The 21,199-nt window shown below is 34.5% G+C and overlaps 1 protein-coding gene across 1 annotated transcript; it reads right to left on the reverse strand.

Annotated features, from left to right (window-relative positions):
- Window positions 1-17,184: 17,184 nt before the first annotated feature.
- LOC149565457 (disease resistance protein Roq1-like) lies at window positions 17,185-17,820 on the reverse strand. Its single transcript, XM_089816323.1, has one exon. It carries the CDS (start codon window positions 17,818-17,820, stop codon window positions 17,185-17,187), a length of 636 nt encoding a protein of 211 aa, XP_089672449.1.
- Between the last annotated feature and the right edge of the window lie 3,379 nt (window positions 17,821-21,199).

The raw sequence follows: 21,199 nt of genomic DNA on the forward strand, positions 1-21,199 counted from the left end.
ACAACCCATGACGTAAGTGTCAAAAGAGGGAGAATAAATAAAGGGAGACAATGCAGAAAGGGGGAGAATGCATGATAGAAGAGATAAGTTTTGGGGGAGGCAAAATAGAGATAGAGTCAGTGTATCAAATCTACTCAACATGAGTATTCACTTTCAGTTCAAAATAGAATAATCAGCTCAGGGGAAGTTATTGAATTTTGAGATATGACTGATGAGTCATAAGTTTTGAAAAATTTTGAATTTTTGTATGTAAGACAAATACTAAATGGATATTATCTGAGTTATGCTTGAAAGGCTAAGGTTATTCATGCATGACTAAGTATTTTTCCACTCATATCAAAGGGGGAGATTGTTGATCTCATATTGGTTTTTACAAATGAGTGATAATATACTTAAGTCATTTACTTAGCTCATGTCAAACAAGTAATGTATGTCGAGTCAAGCAAGAGATATATAGTATATGTCAAGTAAAAAGTAAGTGTCAAGTAGATAGTAAATGCTAAGTCATTCAGATGTCGAGTGATCAGTGGATGCAAAGTCATTCAGAGGTTGAGTTATAGCATTGAAGAGATAGTGGATGCCGAGCATCAAACACTTCAAGTTCCAAGTTATATAGTTTTGGCATATTTGTTTATAATGGCACAAACTACTATGTAAACTATTTTGGAGCCAACTTGAGGATTTTTTTGGGACCTTAGATGATAAAGATTAATCTTTATTAAGAATCCCTATGCAATACATGCAACCAATTAGAAAAAAGGGAAGGATTATGCAGCAATATGGGTGAATCACAATCATTGATTCATACCTAACCCTAAGTCACCTAGGTCTTCTTAAGGAGGATAAAACCTAAACTTTGTATATGTGTGGAAGGAGAAAAGAGAGAAGTTTGCATGCACAAATAGATCATTCATGGTGACTAAGTTATGGTGAATTGAGATACATTGTAGAATCAATTATAGGAGAACAGAGGAAAGGAGTTAGAGGAGAGAAGAGATATATCTTATCAGTAAGGATCAAGTACACATTATGAAAGAGTTGATATGTTATATAGCAATAGAGTGCTAACTATAGGATCATTGTTGAGACTTTTTAAAAGGTGAATCAGTTAAATCTCTTAATAGAGTAGTCTTAACAGGCTGTTGTAAATTCTTTAATAGGGTACTTACTTTATCGTAAGTTAAAGTCCTTTTACCAGGAACACTTCTAATAGGGTGTTGAAATCCTTTAATAGGGTAAGATATAACAATCTTGTAAACCTTTAACAAGGTAGATAATGTTTCATGATCAAATATTGCAACCTTCATTAGATACACTTTATTACTATAGTAGTGGATATTTGTGGGTGTCATCCCCACCCCAATTTTACCTTCCCATTGGAGGGTTTATGGGTAACCAAATATCTTGTGTCATACATGTGTTGAATTTTATTTTCTTTCATACTATGGATGAATATGTTTAGCTAGCTATTTCAGTTTACATGTACAATTGTGAGATGGATGTGTGGTGAATGAATTTAAGGTTAAAGTTTTGAAGGATTGATTAACCCCTTGGCTGCCCTTCTCAGAGTTTACTTTCCCTATTGTATTGCTAATGAAATGTGTCCTTTGAGTTTATGCATAGTGTCTTGATGTTTGAGGAGTAAATTTGTCAATAAATAATCCCCATGATTTTCTCTTGAGTGAGTATCACAACTCCGCTACCAAATTGGGGGGGTGGGAGGAGGGGGAGGAGGGGGTCATGCTTTGTGTGTATGCGATGTTTATTTAATATATTGCTTTCATGTTGTTATCTTTATGTTGTGTAAACTTTCATAAAATATGTTTAGTAAAATTAATGACATAATAGGCTTATTTCTCTTGGGTTCCCTTGTGGGGTATTACATCTAGTATTAGATCTTGGGCTTCTATTTTTGGAACTATTAGAATTGGAATTTCCCTATAGATTACAAGTAGTCAAACTTGAATGAAAAACATAGAAAACTTTGGTTGATTTTGGTATATCATTCACTTGATGTGATGTTGTAGTAAAATAACCACTGAAACTAGATCTATTGCTATAGTTCTTATCTTAGGTCATGGTATGGTCTATAGGAGAAGTAGACATCACAAACCTCCTTTTACCCACAAAGATGATATTGTGCAAGAAGAGAACAAAGAGGGAAATAGTAGTGGGTAGTATGTTGAATTAGAGGACCTTAACACTAGGTAGTTACTACATTCTATCATGTAAAATTCTTACATGTCCATGATAGATTTGATCATGAGGTATTGTACCATTCTAGCAATAGAGAGAGACCTAGGTCCAAGATTCCTAGAAGTGGGCACACAAAGGATAGATGAGAGTCTATCAAAGTTGCACAAATGAAATACCTCTTATGGATCAAGCCTCCTTCCTTTGGTGGCTTGGGTACTAGCTATGATACAAAAAATGGCATATCATGTTGGACAGGTTCTTTTCTATGTAGTACTTTGTGACCAACATAAAAGAAAGATTTTCTATCATGTACTTGAATGATTTGTAGAAAACTAGTGGAAAACTGAGGAAAATAAGCTTGGGTTAGATATGAAGAATATAACTTGGGGATAATTTATTGATAAATTTTGTGAGTGATTATTGTTGGAATTATGATATATTTGTCATTAGTGCAAACGCTTATTTGATTCTGAATACTTACCAAGCTCATCACTTAGTGTATAGTTCACACTGAGTATTCAATAGTTATCTTACAAGCTCAGTAGGTAAACGATTTTCACCAAGCTTTCCAAAGGATACCGAGTGAATGGGCAGTTCAGTAGTGTTTACCAAGTGAAGAAGGTAAATGAAGTTCAGCAATGTTTACCGAGTGAAGAAGGTAAACAAAGTTTAGCAGTGTTTACCGAGTGAAGAAGGTAAACAAAGGAATTGGTGTTTATGGAGTGAAGAAGGTAAACAAAGGAATTAGTTTTTACCGAGTGAAGAAGGTAAATAGACTCTGTGTTCACCGAGCACAGCAAGGTAAACAAAGAAGATAGTTTCTACCGAGTGACACTATATCTACCAAGTCACCTACGGTTACTGAGTTTAAACTACGTCAGGTGATTAGTATGGACCGAGCCTTCACTTCTACTGAGTGCATGACGATGCCAAGTAATGTAGTGGATGCCGAGTATCCTAAGGTCAATGAGTTAGTTCAGTGAACCCAAGTTTTCTACTATCTAGCTGACTCAGTAATATTTTATTCACTTATGTTTTGGCTGACCTTGTAGTTGTAAATATTGGAATGGTATATATGTAATGTATGATATCATTTGTAGAATGGCATGGTATATAAAAAATTAAAAAAAAAAGGAGAATAATGTGAAAAAGTATTACTATATTTTGAGAAAAGTGAAAGCGAATCAGCATCAGGGTAAAAGGGATTCAACAAGGTTAGCATAGGAGTAGAAAAGTTATATCTATCACATTAGGTGATCAATGCAAAAAGGATCTTATCAGCAAATAGTTGTGAGAAGATCCATTGCTTCATCCTAACAGGTGAATCAGTTTCTAAATCCTTTAACAGGGTAGACTTAACAGTCTTTTGTAAATCTCCTAACAAAGTGCATACTTTAGTGTATGTTTGTAAAACCTCTAACAAGGTGGATCTAGCAGTCTTACTTGCTCCTAACAGGGTAGATCATTAGAAGTGATCATTGTAAGCCTTAATAGGCCAACTTTATAGTGTATTATTGTACTTTTGTGGGTATCATCCCCACCCTAGTTTTACTTTCTAATTGGAAGTTTTTTGGGTCACCAAATCTCTATGTACATGTGCAATGAATGCTTGTTCTTTCAGTTATGCAGTAGATTAGATGAATGAATGGTAAATGATTAATATGCTGAATTGATTTAAAGTTTTATAAGTTACTGATTCACCCCTCCCCTCTCATTAACCTATCTTATCTTGAATATTTCCAACAATTACCATATCAGTGGCACAAATAAAGAGCAAATGAATTCCACAATCTGAAAAAACTTACTATGATCATTCAAGAGTATAAGTGCAATTTTTTCAGTACATGCCTAATGCAAGATACAATGACAGTTCACCCTTAATATGTTAGAGTAAATAATTATTTATTAATTTTTTTTTGTGGATGTATGCTTAGTTGTCAATCTTATCTTCTAGCACTTTCTAACTTGTTCTACAAGCTTCCTTGAGGCCTTTATATTTGGTCTCTCTCATTGTAAATTCATTCCTTCACATTGCAATGTCATTTTCCTATTGTGAAATATTTTCTCTTGTGTTGGTTGCTTCAAGCTCTTGCTCCTTTAGTTTCTCTTCAGCAAGCTATTTGCATGTACGTGATCTTGGCACACTGTGGCATTGGATTTCATCAACTCCTACATGGTATCAGAGCCTCTCTGCTGCTTCTTGGTTGAAGGATTTTTGAAGCCACAATTCAAAGACACAAACCCTAGTTTTTTTGTGCATTTTTCTTCAATCCAGGGTTAGAGTGATTTTTTGGAGCACTTTAGGCCTAAACAGATGCTGCCATTAAGTTCAAAAGGCCCATTACAGTCAGGATTCATATAAAATTTTCCAATTTTGGTGACAGGAGCTCCAGGAGGAAAAAAAATTAGTTTGGCCTATTGTACTGACAGAGTGAAAAAAATATTTAAAAAAATAATTTCTAGCACCACCACTGCACCACTGCAGAGCTGCTGTCATGCAGCTCATGCACCACCGTAGCTGGTTGTGCCACTGCAGCGACACCACCACTCAGCCATTTCCCTCTAGCCACTATGGCTCGACGGTGCCCCTAGTGTCCTTCACCTCAACTCCACTCCACCAACGTTTGCCCCCTCTCCACCTCTCTGCTCTGCTTGATAGCATAATAGCCTAAGTGGACATTTTTAGTGCCACTTGGACCAATTTTTGAGTGCCATGTGGCACGGGTGCCACGTTTCCATCTAGCATGGATGCCACGTTGGCATCTACCATGTGGACCCTACCACCTCACCTGGCCCAGTCAGCATTTGCCACATGGCATGCTACATGGCCCTTTTTTTGCTATGATGGTTGTCTAGCCATCAAATTTATGCACCTATTTTGCTGATGTCAGCATGATGTCACCCTACATCAACACCCCTGGAGGCTCTCTAGGGTCTTTTTTGACCTACTTGCAATTTTTTGGCCATAATTTGAGCATACAGAGGTATTTTTCTAATCTAAAAGAAGCGTTGAAAAGTTGGTTCTAAAATAGAGACATTGGTGTAGGTATTTTTAGGTTTTGATGCAATTTTATTTCTCATTTTTGTAATTGAAGTTTGAAGTTCTATTTTTCACTCTGACAAGCTTATCTTTTGCATCCCATCTCCATTTTTTGAAAATGTTATATTTTTGGAAAGTTGGTTTTGTCATCTTTTCAAAAATGTTATCATTTTATTCGGATTTTGCCCCATCCTCTTTCTATCATGTTTTTGGCATTTTTTCTCTATGGTGGATATCTTGGGTGTTCCAGGTTTGAGGACTATTTTCCTAGCATGGGATCTTTTGTTTTGGGCTATATTATCTTTTGTATTAGTTTTTTTTCCTTTTCTAATCATTATAGATATCATTTGTAAGAATTTTTATGTAAACGTATTGAGATAAAGTGCCACTCTTGCATTTCAGGTTCATGAATTTTGTTTTGAGGTTGTTGTACTTACACTCTTTTATAAAGCACCATGGGGGGATAGTTGTTTATCACTTTTGTGCCCTCTTCCTTTTTTGCCCCATGTAGAGTTGGTGTGACCATACCTTTATAGGTGTTTTCATCCCTTCAACTCTCTCATCATTCTTGGTTCTTTCTGTAGAGGATTTTGGCCCACCTTTTCAGTTGCCTATCATCTCACCCCGTCTACATTAAGGGGGGATTATTATGTTTTTCTAATGCTTCCTTGGTTCAATGGTTCAATAGTGTGAACTATGTATTCAATACCTGATCCTATATATTATTAAATTGCAGTGGCTGGCTACCTATGCATTTCGGTGAGATGGATCATCTACCATATAGACATGCTCAGTTTGTGCCTTCTTCTTCCATGGAGATTCTTCAGATCAGAAATTTCTTTCTAATGATAGAATTTGTGGCTTCTTCATGCTTCAATGATGCTCTTCATGATCTTCTCTTTGTTCCTATTTTGTGGGACATTCCTCTAGTTGGAGGCTTCTTTAGTCCTTCACTAGATTTTCTTACCTCTTTTTGGGGGAGGGTTTTTCCCATGGGGTTTTCCCTCTTTTCCCATTTTCAATGGTTGCATTTCTTTGTATTTTACATGGGTACCTAACATGGCCTTGTTGTCGGGACCCATTTTACATTACATCTTATTTTTGTTTAGCTTAAGGCATTCCCCTAAGTTGCACTTAAAGGGGGGTGTTAGAGTAAATAATTATTTATTCTTTTACTTAAGTTTACTTAGTTTAATGCATTTATTTATTAGTTGTAGTCTAGGAGTTTTTGACAACATGAGAGTTTGTTCCTATCTAAGTCATACTTATCCTCTCACCTTGTTTGAGGATATTCGACCTTTTGTGGACATATGCTTAGTTGTCAACCTTATCTTCTAGTACTTTCTAGCTTGTTCTACAAGCTTCCTTGAGGCCTTTATATTTGGGCTCCCTCATTGTATTTCTCAACTCATTGTAAATACATTTTTCTTTTTTGCAATATCTTCTCTCTCAAGTTCATTTATTTTTTTTCCAAGCTCCACCTCTTCCTTCTTTGGTTTCCCTTCGACAGGTTATTTGCATGCAGGCGACCTTAGCAAGCTATGAAGTTGGATTTCATCAACTTATACATAATAATCCAACACTTCATTCGTGAGCTTAAAATTTATATCATTGGGGGAGTTAAGGTGTTTCAACCTTAAGACCCTCAAAGATATTGTTCATCAAGCCACACAAATAAAATAAAACATTACTTTGGGACACAATGGTTTTGTGGGAACACTGACTAGTGGACCTACACCTTTAGGGTCAAGAGGAAATTAGAATTAGGTAGTGAGTAGTGGAAATAAGCCCCATTTCTGTAGGGGAAATTATGGATAGAAGCATGTGACATCCTATTCTTCATCTTAGAGTAGTGGTAGTGGTTCTTGTTCTACGAACTTCTATGACTCTTAGTGCATCAAGTGCCACCAGCACAATGAGCTTATAAAGAGTACTCATTCTTTTTGTAGTAGAGGTGGCCATATTTATTCTAGTGCACCACCTTTAGGTAGGGGATTTGTTAGAGGTACTATTGCTTCTCTTGTGGATGATTTTGGAATGTTGCAACCAACTACCCTCAGCATACTTTCTGGTTTATGGGTCAGATGCCCAAAACATATGAGCCTAAAGTGGGTTATTTTGGTAGATCACATAGAGTTTTGGAGTGATAGAGAATCGCTAAGCTGAGAATCATGTTACTCTTGCTGAGAATTTGGGTGCTATCAAAGGTACATTTCTCTCTATCTTATTTGATTTAAGTTATATAAACTCATTTATATCTCCCTTCATAGTAGATAAGTTTGAGCTAGTGGCACTAAAAAAGATATAGGTTAGCAAGTAGACTTAGCCTCAAGAGAAAAGGTATCCATAGATTCTCTAGTACACAAATGTAAGTTGAGACTAGGATAATTCATTAGTATAGTTGATTTTCATGGGATTCATCTTGGATCATATGATATTGTGCTAGGTATGGATTAGCTAGGCTTACATGGAGATAGAATTGCTTGTAGAAAGAAGATCATTGTGAGGATCATGAGGGAAAGGATACTAAGATTATGGGAATTTAGTGACCTATATATCTTCTTATGATCTTTGCAATGAAACTTATATGAAGCATGCAAAGTGTTTATCAGGTATTTTCTATATTTGTGAGTATACTTGATATTGGTCTAAAGTGTTTAGTTTCATGAGATTGATGGATACTAATGCAAGTTTTTTTTAAAAATTCTCTACAGTTTTATTTCCTATCACTTCCCTCTAGAGAAAGGAGAAGAATTTTATTTTGATAGAGAAGTGTAAAGATTCCTAGAAGCTCAAGGAGAGTTTTAACTATTGAACCTATTTTAGCAGTACCTTACCCATTATGTGATTTTATAGTGTTCATAGATACTTCCCTAGAAGGGATTGGAGCAATTTTTATGCAAGAATGATGTATGGTTGCTTATGAGTCTCACAAACTAAATGATCATGAGCTAAAGTATCTCACAAATGATCTTGAGTTAGAAGCAGTTGTTCATACCTTGCTTAGATGGAGACAGCTTATTTTGGGGAATCATTTTGAGATTCATAGAAAATATTGTAGTTTATAGTATATATTTTTCCAACCTAATTTAAATACTTGGCAAGGTTGATGAATGGAGTTTGTGAGTAAGACTTTGAGGATAAGTACATCCAGAGCAAGGAGAATGGAGTAGTTGGCACTTAGAATTCCACGAGACATGAGATATCAATATTGACTCTTACTATGGATTTGAAGGGTCATATACTTCAAGAACTTCCTACAGGTACTTAGTATCATGAAGTGAGTGCAAAGATTGAGTTAGGCAGACCTTTAAAGGGAAAATTCTTAGGGTATTAATTAGATTCAGATGGTGTTTTACATCGCACGGGCTAGATATATGTAGCACCATTAGATGATCTTCATACATTGATCCTATCTAAGTCTCATCATGCAACTCAACATATCCAGGTGGTAAAAATATGTGTGTGGACTTACGATAGTTAAAGTATTTGTTGGTATAAAGTGTGATATTGTTGATTTTGTAGCTAGGTTCGTACAGTGTCAAAAAGTTAAGAATACCAACATCTAGCAAGGTTCTCATATGCTAACCTTATTCCTTTATGCAATTGGGATATTATTTATATGGATTGCATTGTGGGGCTTCCTATGACTCCATGTAGACACAATGCTATCATGGTGATTATTGATCAACTGACTAAGGTGGTACACCTTTCATCAATGAGATCATTCTCTATAGCATCTTCAATAACTAGAGTCTTTATGTAAGACATTGTGAGACTACATGGTATTCAATGAAAGATCATTTTGAATAGGGATCATGTATTCACATCTTCATTTTAGCTCAACGTATCACCCTAAGACCAATGGTTAGAGAGAGAGAGGTAATCAATTATTGGATGATATGTTGAGGATGTAAATCATGAACTCATACACTCATTGAGAGGACTATTATACTTGGTTGATTTGCCTCTAATAACAAATATAATAGTTCGATTGGGATGCAACCTTTTTAGACATTTTATGGTCATCCTTATTATACACATCTGAGTTGGATTATATACTAAAAATGTGAGCACACTTTTATAAACCCTTCTATCCAAGGAATCCAATGGAAATAGGGTTTTGAATGGAGGCTTATAGCTCTCTCTCCATGATGCACAACAATCCAAATAGTATCATGATGGTGGCTCTCAAATGAACCTAAGATAGGAGACCCTTGCAAGGTGTTGTTAGAGTAATAAAGTGTTTTCTTATTAATTAAATTATATTGATTTAATTAATAAGTCACTTATTATCTCTAGTTTACTTAAACTAAACTTTAGGCATATATTAATTAATTCTTTTATTAATTATTATCATGCAACCTATGTTAGTTAGTTGTTAGGGTTTTGATCTCCTTTTATAAGGATTGATCTCTTTGTAATTTATTCATTCAAGTTTTATAATAGCAATCTCTCTTTTTTCTCATCAAGAATGTCTCATCTATGGATATGGGAATTCCAAGCTCCATAATTTTTGCTTCTCTTTTTCTGTGACAGATGTTTCCATGCAGATAATTCTAGGGAGTTGTGGGGTTGATCTGTCATCAACTTCAACATGGTATCAGAGCTTCAGATCTTCATGCCCATGTTCTATTTATGAAGTTTGGCTTGGCTTTCAGATCTATGTTTTCTCTTTTAGTGGGTTTAATTTTTTAGAGTTATTTTTTATTGCATCAAGAGGGTCACTTTTTTTTCAGTGCATGTTGAGCTAAAATAGACCTCATTGTTGAGCTCAGGGCACCCAAAAACCCCTATTTTCATATAAATTTTGTTCAATTTGGACATAGTTGGAATTTGAGGCAAAGAATATTCCTTTCAAATTTGGCCACATTTCCCGAGGCAGTGCTTTTGTGATTTTTGAGAATTTTTGGCTTGAAAATTAAGGTTTTTTGGCATGGAAATTGAGATTTTCTTCTTAAAAATCGAGATTGTTTAACCAAAATCAAGATTTCCATGTGAAAATTGAGATTTTTTGCATGCAAATTAGGGTAGTTTAGCACATAATTTAAATTGATTTGGCATGAATCCTAAGGTAGTTTCTAATAATGGTGGACACACTTCCCAAGGTATTTTGATACAGATCCTAAGGCAGTGATTTTTTTTGCCATTTCAATTTTTCGATGAAATTTTTATTAAAGTTGATTTGTAATAAAGTTTAATGTTTTCATTTTCTATAAGTTTTCCAAATGATAAAGGTTTCAAGATAAGATCAAGGGCAAAGGCAGTTTCTATCTCCTAGTTAAACATTCATAATTCCATATAACTAGGTATTTCTTTGAGTATAATAATAGGATTCATATGGATAACCACTTTGTTAATTCAGTACCAAAACAATCTGTATTAAATGATATTATAATTCCAATTATAATAAGAATAAAAAAGAAATTCATATATTTAAACATATATATTAATGTCCAAATACTAAACAAAATAAATAGTTAAATTTAATTTAATTAATTCTATAATTAATTTTTTTATTAAATATTCAAATATTCAAATAAGTTTTAAATTAACTAACACTTAAATTTATTAAAACCTATCTTTAACTCATTTAAATGAAAACAAGATTATTTAAAAAATTATATAAAAGCAATATTAAATAAACCTTTTTTTTAGAGAAAAATAAATCTAAAAAAAATATTTAACCCTTTTTGAAAGGGTGCCAGCTGACAACTTGCCAATACAGTTGTAGCTACCAAGGTAGCTATAGCTGCCAAGGCAAACCGCTACACTACCTAAGGCAGTTGTTATTATCTTTGGCAGCCTTAGCTTGTGTGCCAATGGGGAAAGAGAAAAGAGGGGGGTGGTGTAATGGCTCGCCTCCTCAAATTTTTTTAACTAATATATATTTTTAAAAGCATAAACCAAAACCCCCTACAAAATTGATTTATAATTAATTGCAATTACCATAGTAATTTTTCAATTACTGCGGTAAATGTACATTCTTATAATATATTTTCATGATAGATATGATAGGGAAACATAATTGAAACAACCAAATTTAATAATTAAATCTAGTTTTTTTTCTTTTTTTCAACCCTATCCCAATCTCAATTTTTTCTGAAACATTCCAATTTTTCCAATAAGAATTTTATTTGACTTCTCTCAAAGTCAATTCAATAATAAATAACAAGATTCCTCAAAACAAAGGTTTCAACCAGAACCGATCTTTGAAAAAAAAGATCTACAATCAAACACAAAGTAGACAGAGAGAAAATTCAATACAATCTACTGTGATAATTTCAACAAAGTTCCCACCTCAATCCGATGCTAACCAGATGAACATTTGGAAATTGCAAGAATTCTAATGTCTTGAAACCCTTTCCAGAAATTTGCTTCTCCAAACCTATGTGTGGAGAAATGAGCTCTAATTTCTTAATAAAGAGCTTTCTCCTTTAGGGTTTCAATTTTACAAACACCCAAACCCTTTTTCTTTATTATTTTAATTTATTTTAATTTTATGTGCAAACTTTTTGCATTTTAAAATAAACTTTATTTAATTTATTCTATCTTGCTTTTATTAAATAACAAGACACATTTTAAAAGTATATTTATCAATTTAAATAATAATAATATTTAGAATTTATTATAAAAATGAAACTCCTAAATTAATTATTATTAAATTAAATAAATATAATTACACCAAATTAGAACTTTATTAAATCTTTTGAATTTAAAGCTTTTGTTTAATTAATTTCTCAATTAATTTAATAAGTAAAAATTGATTTCTCTTTTAAAATTTTTGGTAAATTAAATCATTTAATATTCTCTTAATTTGATTTAATTATAACTGAAAATCACAACAGACCCACAAAACTAAATAAGAAAACTCATTTTAAAGACAAAGTACTAAATCAAGTTCAAGGGTCAAAATCTCGAATTCACATCACTTGATGAATTTGAAAGGGTAAATAATAGAGATACTTGTCCTATATTTTAGGACAACTGGCTCATGGTTAGGATTTGTGGAGGATTTGAGCAATGCAAATCCATAAAGCCTGAAGAATACTTGCATGTAAAAACCCATCACAAAGAACAAGAAAAAACAAGAAGAGGGAAGGGTTTTCTCTGAAGAATATGCAAATTGTATTCTTAGAAATGAAATAGATAAGAGATAATTACAAAAGATCTATCCTTATAGAAGGAGATAGAAACCCAAAAAAGTATAACCTAAAAGGTAAAATCCATTTAATAATTACTAATTGATTATTAAATGTGAATGCAAAAGTACATAAAGTGAAATTTTAAGAAGGGAGAAAAAGGAAATTTAATAAATTAAATTAAATTAACCTTTGTCTCTAAAACACCCCCCCTTAAGATGAGCAACAATGCAGCTACAAACAATGCAAGGAAACTACAATGCTGAAAGAAAACTTGGATCCCGGAAACAAGGCCTGATGAGGTACCCAATCACAACCAAAACTCTATGAAATAGAGAAATGGAGAAAACCTAGTGGGAAAACCTCTACTCTAAAAAGAGATAGAAAAAGGATGCACAAATGTAACATCTCAAGCGAATCTCCCAAGACCATAAGTATAATAAAAGCCTCCATGATACAAGCTTGAGACTCCATGCCCCCACCACCCCCCCCCCCCCCGCCAAGAATGGTAAAACTCTTGTGTCAATGAACATCCCAATGTGGCTCCAATCTAAAGGAAAAAAAAGTAGTGGACAAGTATGATAAAATTGAGGTATGTAAGGTGTAACTGGAAGTCCTAGTTGATGCTAAAAGGAGAAAGCATGAGAATCTTGAAATGGAATCTCTGATGGAGGTGGAATAACAGGTGTGTTGAATCTATCATTCGAGAGGAGATGTGTGTCCTATGATATATCCTCAACAACTAAAGTGGATTGGTCGATGATTGGAGCTGCAATAGTAGGAAATGTTGAAGAGTAATCCTATGCAAGAGATGAAATCTGAATAAGAGGTGGAGGTGTGGAAGTCACAACACTAGTCTTAGGAAAAACACATAAGTTCAAGTGACCGAACTTCACCTCAGTAAAATCTCATGAAAAAAGAGAGTGAGTCACTGATAGTGGAGATGGTGGACCAAAATGTGAGAAGGAATGTAGGTGGGAAGCATGATCGACAATCCCTATATCAATAATATTGTCTATCTCACTATCTCTGATGTGCACTGAATCTTGTGCAAACTCAACTATCTTCCCTATCCTACTATGTGTAATCTAATAAATAGAGAGAAGGTTAGAGGACGAAGATGGAACACAAAGTACATCATGTTGGAGTTTTTAAAAACTATCAAGCAACAAAATGCTCAATACCAAAATGACATCACTCATACAATCTAAGGACTAGCCAATTCTTATTAACAATTATATGTGCAAACCATTTGGATCCAACTTCAACAAAACCAAGGGTGGTTTTCTGCTCTTTAGGCTCTGCAAAACCAGGGTGGTTATACCTAGGGATGATTCAAGACTGGGAAACACTATAAGAGAATTATTTTAGTTTCATTATAATTCTCATCTCATATCCTCAGATACATGCATAATTCTTGACATTTTGATAAACACATCTCATATAACAAATTTGGCCAAAAATTCTTCTATAGATCTACAGAAGTTCTCATCAATAGTGGCTAACTGAAGCTAAAACATTCCATGCAAACAAGTACATGCCAACTTTGAAAATCTTCAGGAAATGACACTCATAGATTAGGGGTCAATTTGCGATGACGGGCAAATGTTATGTTGTTTTGAGTTTTTTTTTTTTAAATTATAGCCTGACGACGTCGCAATTGCGACGTCGGGCATCGCAATTGCGACGTCATCGGGTTATAAGAAAAAAAAAGAGGGCGCGTTCATTGTCATTATACAATTCAGGAAAAAAAGATGTGAGAATGTAGTGGGAGTAGGAGTTCATGAAGGGGAAAGGAACTTCGACAGAGGGGAGAGGGAATTCGAGTGACAACTCAGGGGATGCAGATACTCGGGTCGCAGGCGCAAAGAGTTTCTGATCGAGCGTCCCTGCATGGAGCAACAAAGTTTTTGAAGAAAAGCATCACCATTGAGAGCCGAGCATTTTGAGTGGAGTAAGGGGAAATTAAGGGGAAATTACAACCAAACAATCAAGAGGGTGCAAAGATTTTAGGAGAAGCATTGACTCTATGGATTCTAGGGTTCATGCAAAAGAATTGATCGATCCACGTGTCATGATCTCCCTTTAGAGCTCCCATTGAAGTGCGAATGCATTGGCTTCCCCTCTGATTCAAGGGCACGAATTCAAGGGCACAGAATTAGTTGCATCAATTTCCAACTGAATAGTTTATGAGAGGTGCATGTCGAGAAGTATTGTTTGAATTTTTTTATCAATGGCTCCTGATCCTCTTACTATTACCATATTGCTACTTCTATTTGATAATTTGAGTCTTCATTTTATTCTCAGAGGATGTTGTAACTTTCTTGTTTGATGAATTCTTTGTGATTTTTTAAATAAAATATTTCTCTTTTAGTCTTGCTTGTCAACATGTCATAGGTTAATAAAACTGAAAGCTTGCTTTTAGATAGATTTATTTTTAAAAAGAATGTTGAAATCTCTTGCATTGGAAAAATATTTCTAAAACATTTGATATACTCTTCATTCCTACTATTACTCAAGAAATTTACAGACATGGTCATTAGGTGCCTCTTAGAAAAAACTATTTCAGTGAAGACCAGTACCATACTTCTATTCTGAAAGCTCCTTACATAATTTTCATTTTTTTCTTAATGTAGATGCTACCTTTTTTCAAAGCTTCAACTGGTAGTAAACTTTGTGCTTCATTTTCTAAGTTATATCTTAAAAATATTCCCACTTGTGTAATGAAGTTAACGTGTCTTAAAAATGTGATAGCTTTTACACTAACACTACTCCTTGTTGCATGCTAATGATATATATTTTCCTGTGTATAACCTCTGTTGTTGACTAATCTTAAGTTATTTTTATTTTAGATCCTACAAGAGTTGTACTCCTCTCTTTGAAATTTTGAATAGATCATTTGTTGGGTCTTCAATAATATATTAGGCACATTCTATTCGTCATAGGAAAGCTCAGTATAGTTCTATTATAAGAAATTCTACTTGATGCCTTTGAATTTTAAAACATTACTTCTGCTATATCAATGCCATGTTCATAAAAATCTAAACCTTCTAAAAAAATGCTTCTGTAAAATTGTGCTTAGTAATACTCTTAGAACTTTATATGTGGATATCTCCTATAGGTTTTTTGAAGATTTTTCACATGAGAGGTATTTTGGGCCATTCTATACAAAACCCATATCATTAGACAGATATCAAATTGACGAATCAGATTGTGACTTGTTGGGACACTAAAAAAAATCAAGGAAGGAACTCTAATATCATTAGTTTAAAGGGAAATCATTGTATGTTCACAAGTCTTTATAGCAAGGGAACATTATAGTAAATCTGAATATACTCTTCACAAATAAAAGCCTAATCTACACCAAAGTAATTATTGATCCTTACAAAATTAAGGATTTCCACACTTTGAAAGTTAGTCTATAGATGCAAATCAATACATGATGGATATGTAGTCATTAGAACCAAGTCTCCATGGTAATTAGTTGATTAAGTTTGAATCTCAAATGTAGGATAACTCAAGTGTATGAGTTGGAACATTAAGGAATATTTTTTATTAGGGAAAAACTAGTCTTTGAAGGGGATCCAAAACCCTTTACAATAAAATTTTTAAGGGGACATGGTACCCCACTAAAATAAATAGCTACAATTGAAAAAGTATTACAAGACAACAACCCAAAACAAGAAAACAATTGACAACTAAAATAAAGTTAAACAAAGATCCACTTGCCTAAAAGTTAGCACAATGTTAAAGCCACACATAACATAATGATTCTATCTATCAAGGAGACCCACGGGGTTTAGAAAGGCTCCCTGAACCTCATCATTGGGTTTTGACTTGGCTCCCATAGCCACTACTATGGGTTTTAACATGGCTCTCAAAAACATCATCACCCACAACCTTAGAAGATCAATCATCAAAAATCCAACTAAAACTTTGGGGTTTTGGAATGCTCCCAAATTTTGAATTGGATTGCACAATTATTTTGATAGGATTCCCAAGTCTTTTAAAAATCACATACCTCATAGAAATGATCATTAGAAAGTGATCTAAAACTCTAGGGTTTAAGAAGACTCCCCAAACCTCCATGGGATTTATTTTGGATCCCACAACCATAATGGGATTTTTAGAGGATCTCCAAAAGAACACAATTTTTTTTAAAGGATCCCCAACCCTTCAAAATGGGATTAAACTTGGCTCCCATAACCAAAATGTCACCAGCAAAAAAGAGACCCCACCAATCATCCATAGCTATAATGTGTATTTGGCATTTTTTTCAATAAATTCCCTATGTGAGGAAAATCATGACTAATTTATCATATCTCTATTTTATGCAATCTGAGACAACTTTTCATGGTTTTGTTTGATCAAATACACATGGATTCTTGTCCATGGGTTCCTGCAAAGAAGAGGGAATATGAGTACGATTATAGTTAAAAGTCTAACTATTTGTCTCAAACTTACAGGTATGTTCTACATGTGACCTAGTATGGTACCTATCTTATCGATTCGAAGCATTCACCCTTGCACCTCATCAACCTTGTAAATTTTCCTCCACACTATCATTTTATTGACAGTAATAATATAGCATGAAGTTCAAACAACCTTTTAAAGATAAAGATTCTATACAAATAAAGCATATATGCTACAGTTCAGACTTTGCTAAAAGAGATTTAAGATATGCTTGGGACTGAATGGCTCAGTTGCCACCTGCTAAAAAAGTAACATTACCTACACAGTTATGCTTGGGTGTATGTCTCGAGGCAATGTCTTGGTAACTTTATTCAATTCTAACCTCTAATAATTCTAATCTCTGCCATGAACATGACTACCAAGAACTTGAAGTGAAAGAGGTAATCCTCTGCATACATTTAGGAAGGAGTTAACCAGATTCTCATTACCCTTAGCTGGACAGGATTGTCCAAAGGAATGCCAACAGAACAACTCTCTGGCATTGTCTATATCCACCCCTTTTAGATTATAAGCAACACTAATTTCTGCATTTATAAGCACCCCCACATCATGATTTGTAACTATTACAAGGCTATATACCAACTTCTTTACAATTTTTGTTATAAGTAGAGCATCTAACTGCTGCAGGTGATCAATATCATCTAGAACGATTAGGAAACTTAGCCTATTGCTCCTGTCTAGGAAATTCACTATATGAGTTTTTCCTTCCTCTGTAGATTGAAAATGGAATGGATCTATCTGGAATATATCTTTGATGAATTTCATTTGTAAAGAAGAAAAACTTATATTTCCATAGGCTTCCCTCACATTGAATAGAGTTGTTTTGCCAACCCCACCCATTTCAAAAATGTCAACAATCTCAACCTTCTCTTTTTTGCCTTCATTCATCTGGCACAACCTCTCAAAATCTTCCACAAGCTGATCAAGGCACACCCTTTCAAAATCTTTCACAAGCATGTGAAGTCCCATTGGGTATTTTGATGCAGGAGCATCTTGCATACAAAATAAAGGGGAGACATGTTGAATGTAAAATTTAAAAATAAAATAAAATAAAATAAAATAAAAATTTGTGGAGGAGAGAGAAAGTGAAAAAAATAGAATAAAAATAATTTAAAAACAAAATAAGGGAAAAAGGAGAAAAGAGGAATTTCTATTTTCAAGGTGCATAGGTGGCGTAAATACAAAAATAAGAAAAATAGTTGTCATTCCATTAATCGAGATGTGTAGGTGGAAATTCTAGAAGGTTTTGGATAAATCGTGTATTTAATATTTGTTGGGTGCTTAGTTGTATTTGGGTGGGAATTTAATATTTATTTAAAGGTAGTTGTTTTTACCTTTTATCCCACATTGGTTGTGTTTGTAATGTCTTGGGTGGTAAGTGCCTATTTAAGGAAGGCTTATTATCATTTGTAATCAAGTTCAAGAAATAAAAGCTTGAGAAGTAGAAGCTAGAAGGCATGAAGACTTCAAGGTGTGAAAACTCTAAAGGTGTAGCTCTTCAAGTAGAAGTTCTTAGTGAAGCTCTTGGTGTGAAGACTCTTATTTAGGATTTCTCTTATGTTGAAGAAGTCATATCTATGATATCATCTTGTGGGTGTTGTAAGGATTTTTCAAGTATAATAAAATTATTTGTGAAGCATTTTTTTCTTGGTCTCTATATTGTTGCATTCTTGGTTTTGAGTTGGTAGAGTGGTGTGGCCCTCTATCAAGTGGTATCAGAGTAGGAGTTCCTAAGTGTGTGGACAGTTCACCGAACGTGAGGCAGTTTACACCAGGATTTGCAAAGAAGGTTGATCTTGTGGCTGATTGATCTTTTAGATTGGTGGATTTGTTTAGGGTTTGCTAAATTTTTGGAAGATGCCTCCAAGAAGATTGGACCCCAAGGAAAATGATGACCTTAGTGAAGCGATGGAAGAAAGAATCTTAGAGAAGGTAAGAGCAGAGGTCAAATCAGAGATTGCATTGATGAAGAGTGACATGATTGCTGAAATTGTGAGTGCTTTGGGTGGTGTACCTAGGCATGTGGGTACTGAAGACAGATATGAAAAAGTTGCTGAAGACTTTGAAGCTGCTAGTGAGGATAGAAGTGATCATGAGGAGAGACCTATTGGAATTAGGGCTAGTCAGTTTGCTCGACCTGGATCTCAGTTGAAGTTGAAGCATAAGATGGAGGTTTCTAATTTTTTAGGTACTTTGAATCCTAAAGACCTGATTGATTGGATTGGTGAATTAGAGGACTACTTTGAGCTTGAGGGTATTGAAGATCCATTGAGAGTAAGGTTGGCACAAACTAAGTTGAAGGGACATGCTACTCTTTGATGGAAGGAACTGCAAAGAGATAGAGAAGAGGAAGGTGAAATGAAGATCACTAGATGGAAATTGATGGTGACTAAGTTAAAGGAAAAGTTCATTCCAGCTGATTATGAACTTGAATTGTTTAAGAGGTTGCAAAATTTGAAACAGAAGGATATGACTGTGAAGGATTACACTGAGGAGTTCTACAAGTTGACTATTCGGTCTGGGCATAGAGAATTATCAAAGGAGAAGGTAGCACGATATATTAATGGTTTGAGATTCAATATTCAGGATGAGGTTGGTATGCTGAATATTTCCATAGTTGAGGATGTTTATCAGTATGCTTTGAGAGCAGAGGAGAAGCTAAAGAGGAAGAATCAAGGTAGTTCCCGAGGGAAGGAGAAGCAGGACAGTTTGGTACAAGCTAAACCAAAAGCAGAAGGCAAACCAAAACCTATGGAACAAAGAAGAAGGATAGGTGGAGGTGTATTCAGAGGTAATTGTTTCAAGTGTGGTCAAGAAGGGCATAGATCTTTTGAATGTTCTATTGGTAGGACAGCTACTATTGTGAATGAGGTTGAAGTCCAGGAAAATCAGCCTGAGGAAGGAGAAAGTTTGTTGGCTCGGTGAGTACTAATAGGTAAGAAGACATTGGATTCTTGTCAGAGGACTAGTTTGTTCAAAACTTGTTGTAAGTCTGGTGGGAAAGTTTGCAAGGTGATTATAGATAGTGGTAGTACTGATACACTTTTTGCTAAGGAGATGGTTCAAAAACTTGGTTTGAAGAGATTGAGACATCCTTGTCCTTATAGGATTGGCTGGTTACAAGGTGAGCATGCTTTGGAAGTGAGAGAGCAATGTCTTGTTGATTTTCAGATTGGGCAGTATAAGGATCAAGTATTGTGTGATATTGTGGATATGAACAGTTGTCATGTGTTACTTGGTAGACCTTGGCAGTATGATTGCAGGGCTATGCATGATTGTGTTAGGAATTTGTTTACTATTGAGAAAGGTGGTAGGAAGTTTTCCTTGATTCCTTTGCAGAATGAAGCGCTTGGTAGGAGAAACTTGAGTGTTGGCAGTCGAGTTGAGTTGGCAGATTTTGAGAAGATTGAAAATCAGCATGGGAAGCAGACCTATAGAACACCTATGGTGGATGTAAAGGAGAAGAAGAAAAATAAGGGAAAGAGTGTGCAAGTTGAAGATTTGGAGGACATATATGTGAAGAACCAGTTTGGGATTTATGTGCTGAATCCCGAAAGATGTTCTTCTAGCTATTACAACATCTTTTCAGACCTGGGGAGTCTGATGCAGGAGCATCTTGCATCCAAAATAAAGGGGAGACATGTTGAATGTAAAAAAAAAAAATTAAAAAAAAAAAAAAATTGTGGAGGAGAGAGAAAGTGACAAAAAATAGAGGAAAAATAATTTAAAAACAAAATAAGGGAAACAAGAGAAAAGAGGAATTTCTATTTTCAAGCTGCATAGGTGGCGTAAATAGAAAAATAAGAAAAATAGTTGTCATTCCATTAATCGAGATGTGTAGGTGAAAATTCTAGAAGGTTTTGGATAAATCATGTATTTAATATTTGTTGGGTGCTTAGTTGTATTTGGGTGGGAATTTAATATTTATTTAAAGGTAATTGTATTTACCTTTTATCCCACATTGGTTATGTTTGTAATGTCTTGCATGGTAAGTGCCTATTTAAGGAAGGCTTATTATCATTTGTAATCAAGTTCAAAAAATAGAAGCTTGAGAAGTAGAAGCTAGAAGGCATGAAGACTTCAAGGTGTGAAAACTCTAAAGGTGTAGCTCTTCAAGTAGAAGTTCTTGGTGAAGCTCTTGGTGTGAAGACTCTTATTTAGGATTTCTCTTATGTTGAAGAAGTCATATCTATGATATCATCTTGTGGGTGTTGTAAGGATTTTTCAAGTATAATAAAATTATTTGTGAAGCATTTTTTTCTTGGTCTCTATATTGTTGCATTCTTGGTTGTGAGTTGATAGAGTGGTGTGGCCCTCTATCAAGTGGTATCAGAGCAGGAGTTCCTGA

The sequence above is a fragment of the Cupressus sempervirens genome, chromosome 3 (genome assembly GCF_028749045.1).
Source record: "Cupressus sempervirens isolate cs-2001-9-10 chromosome 3, ASM2874904v1, whole genome shotgun sequence".
In the NCBI taxonomy this organism is placed as follows: Eukaryota; Viridiplantae; Streptophyta; class Pinopsida; order Cupressales; family Cupressaceae; genus Cupressus; species Cupressus sempervirens.

Excerpts from the sequence above, each read along its gene's own strand:
- LOC149565457 (XM_089816323.1), bottom strand. The coding sequence starts at position 17,820 with ATGGGACTTCACATGCTTGTGAAAGATTTTGAAAGGGTGTGCCTTGAT.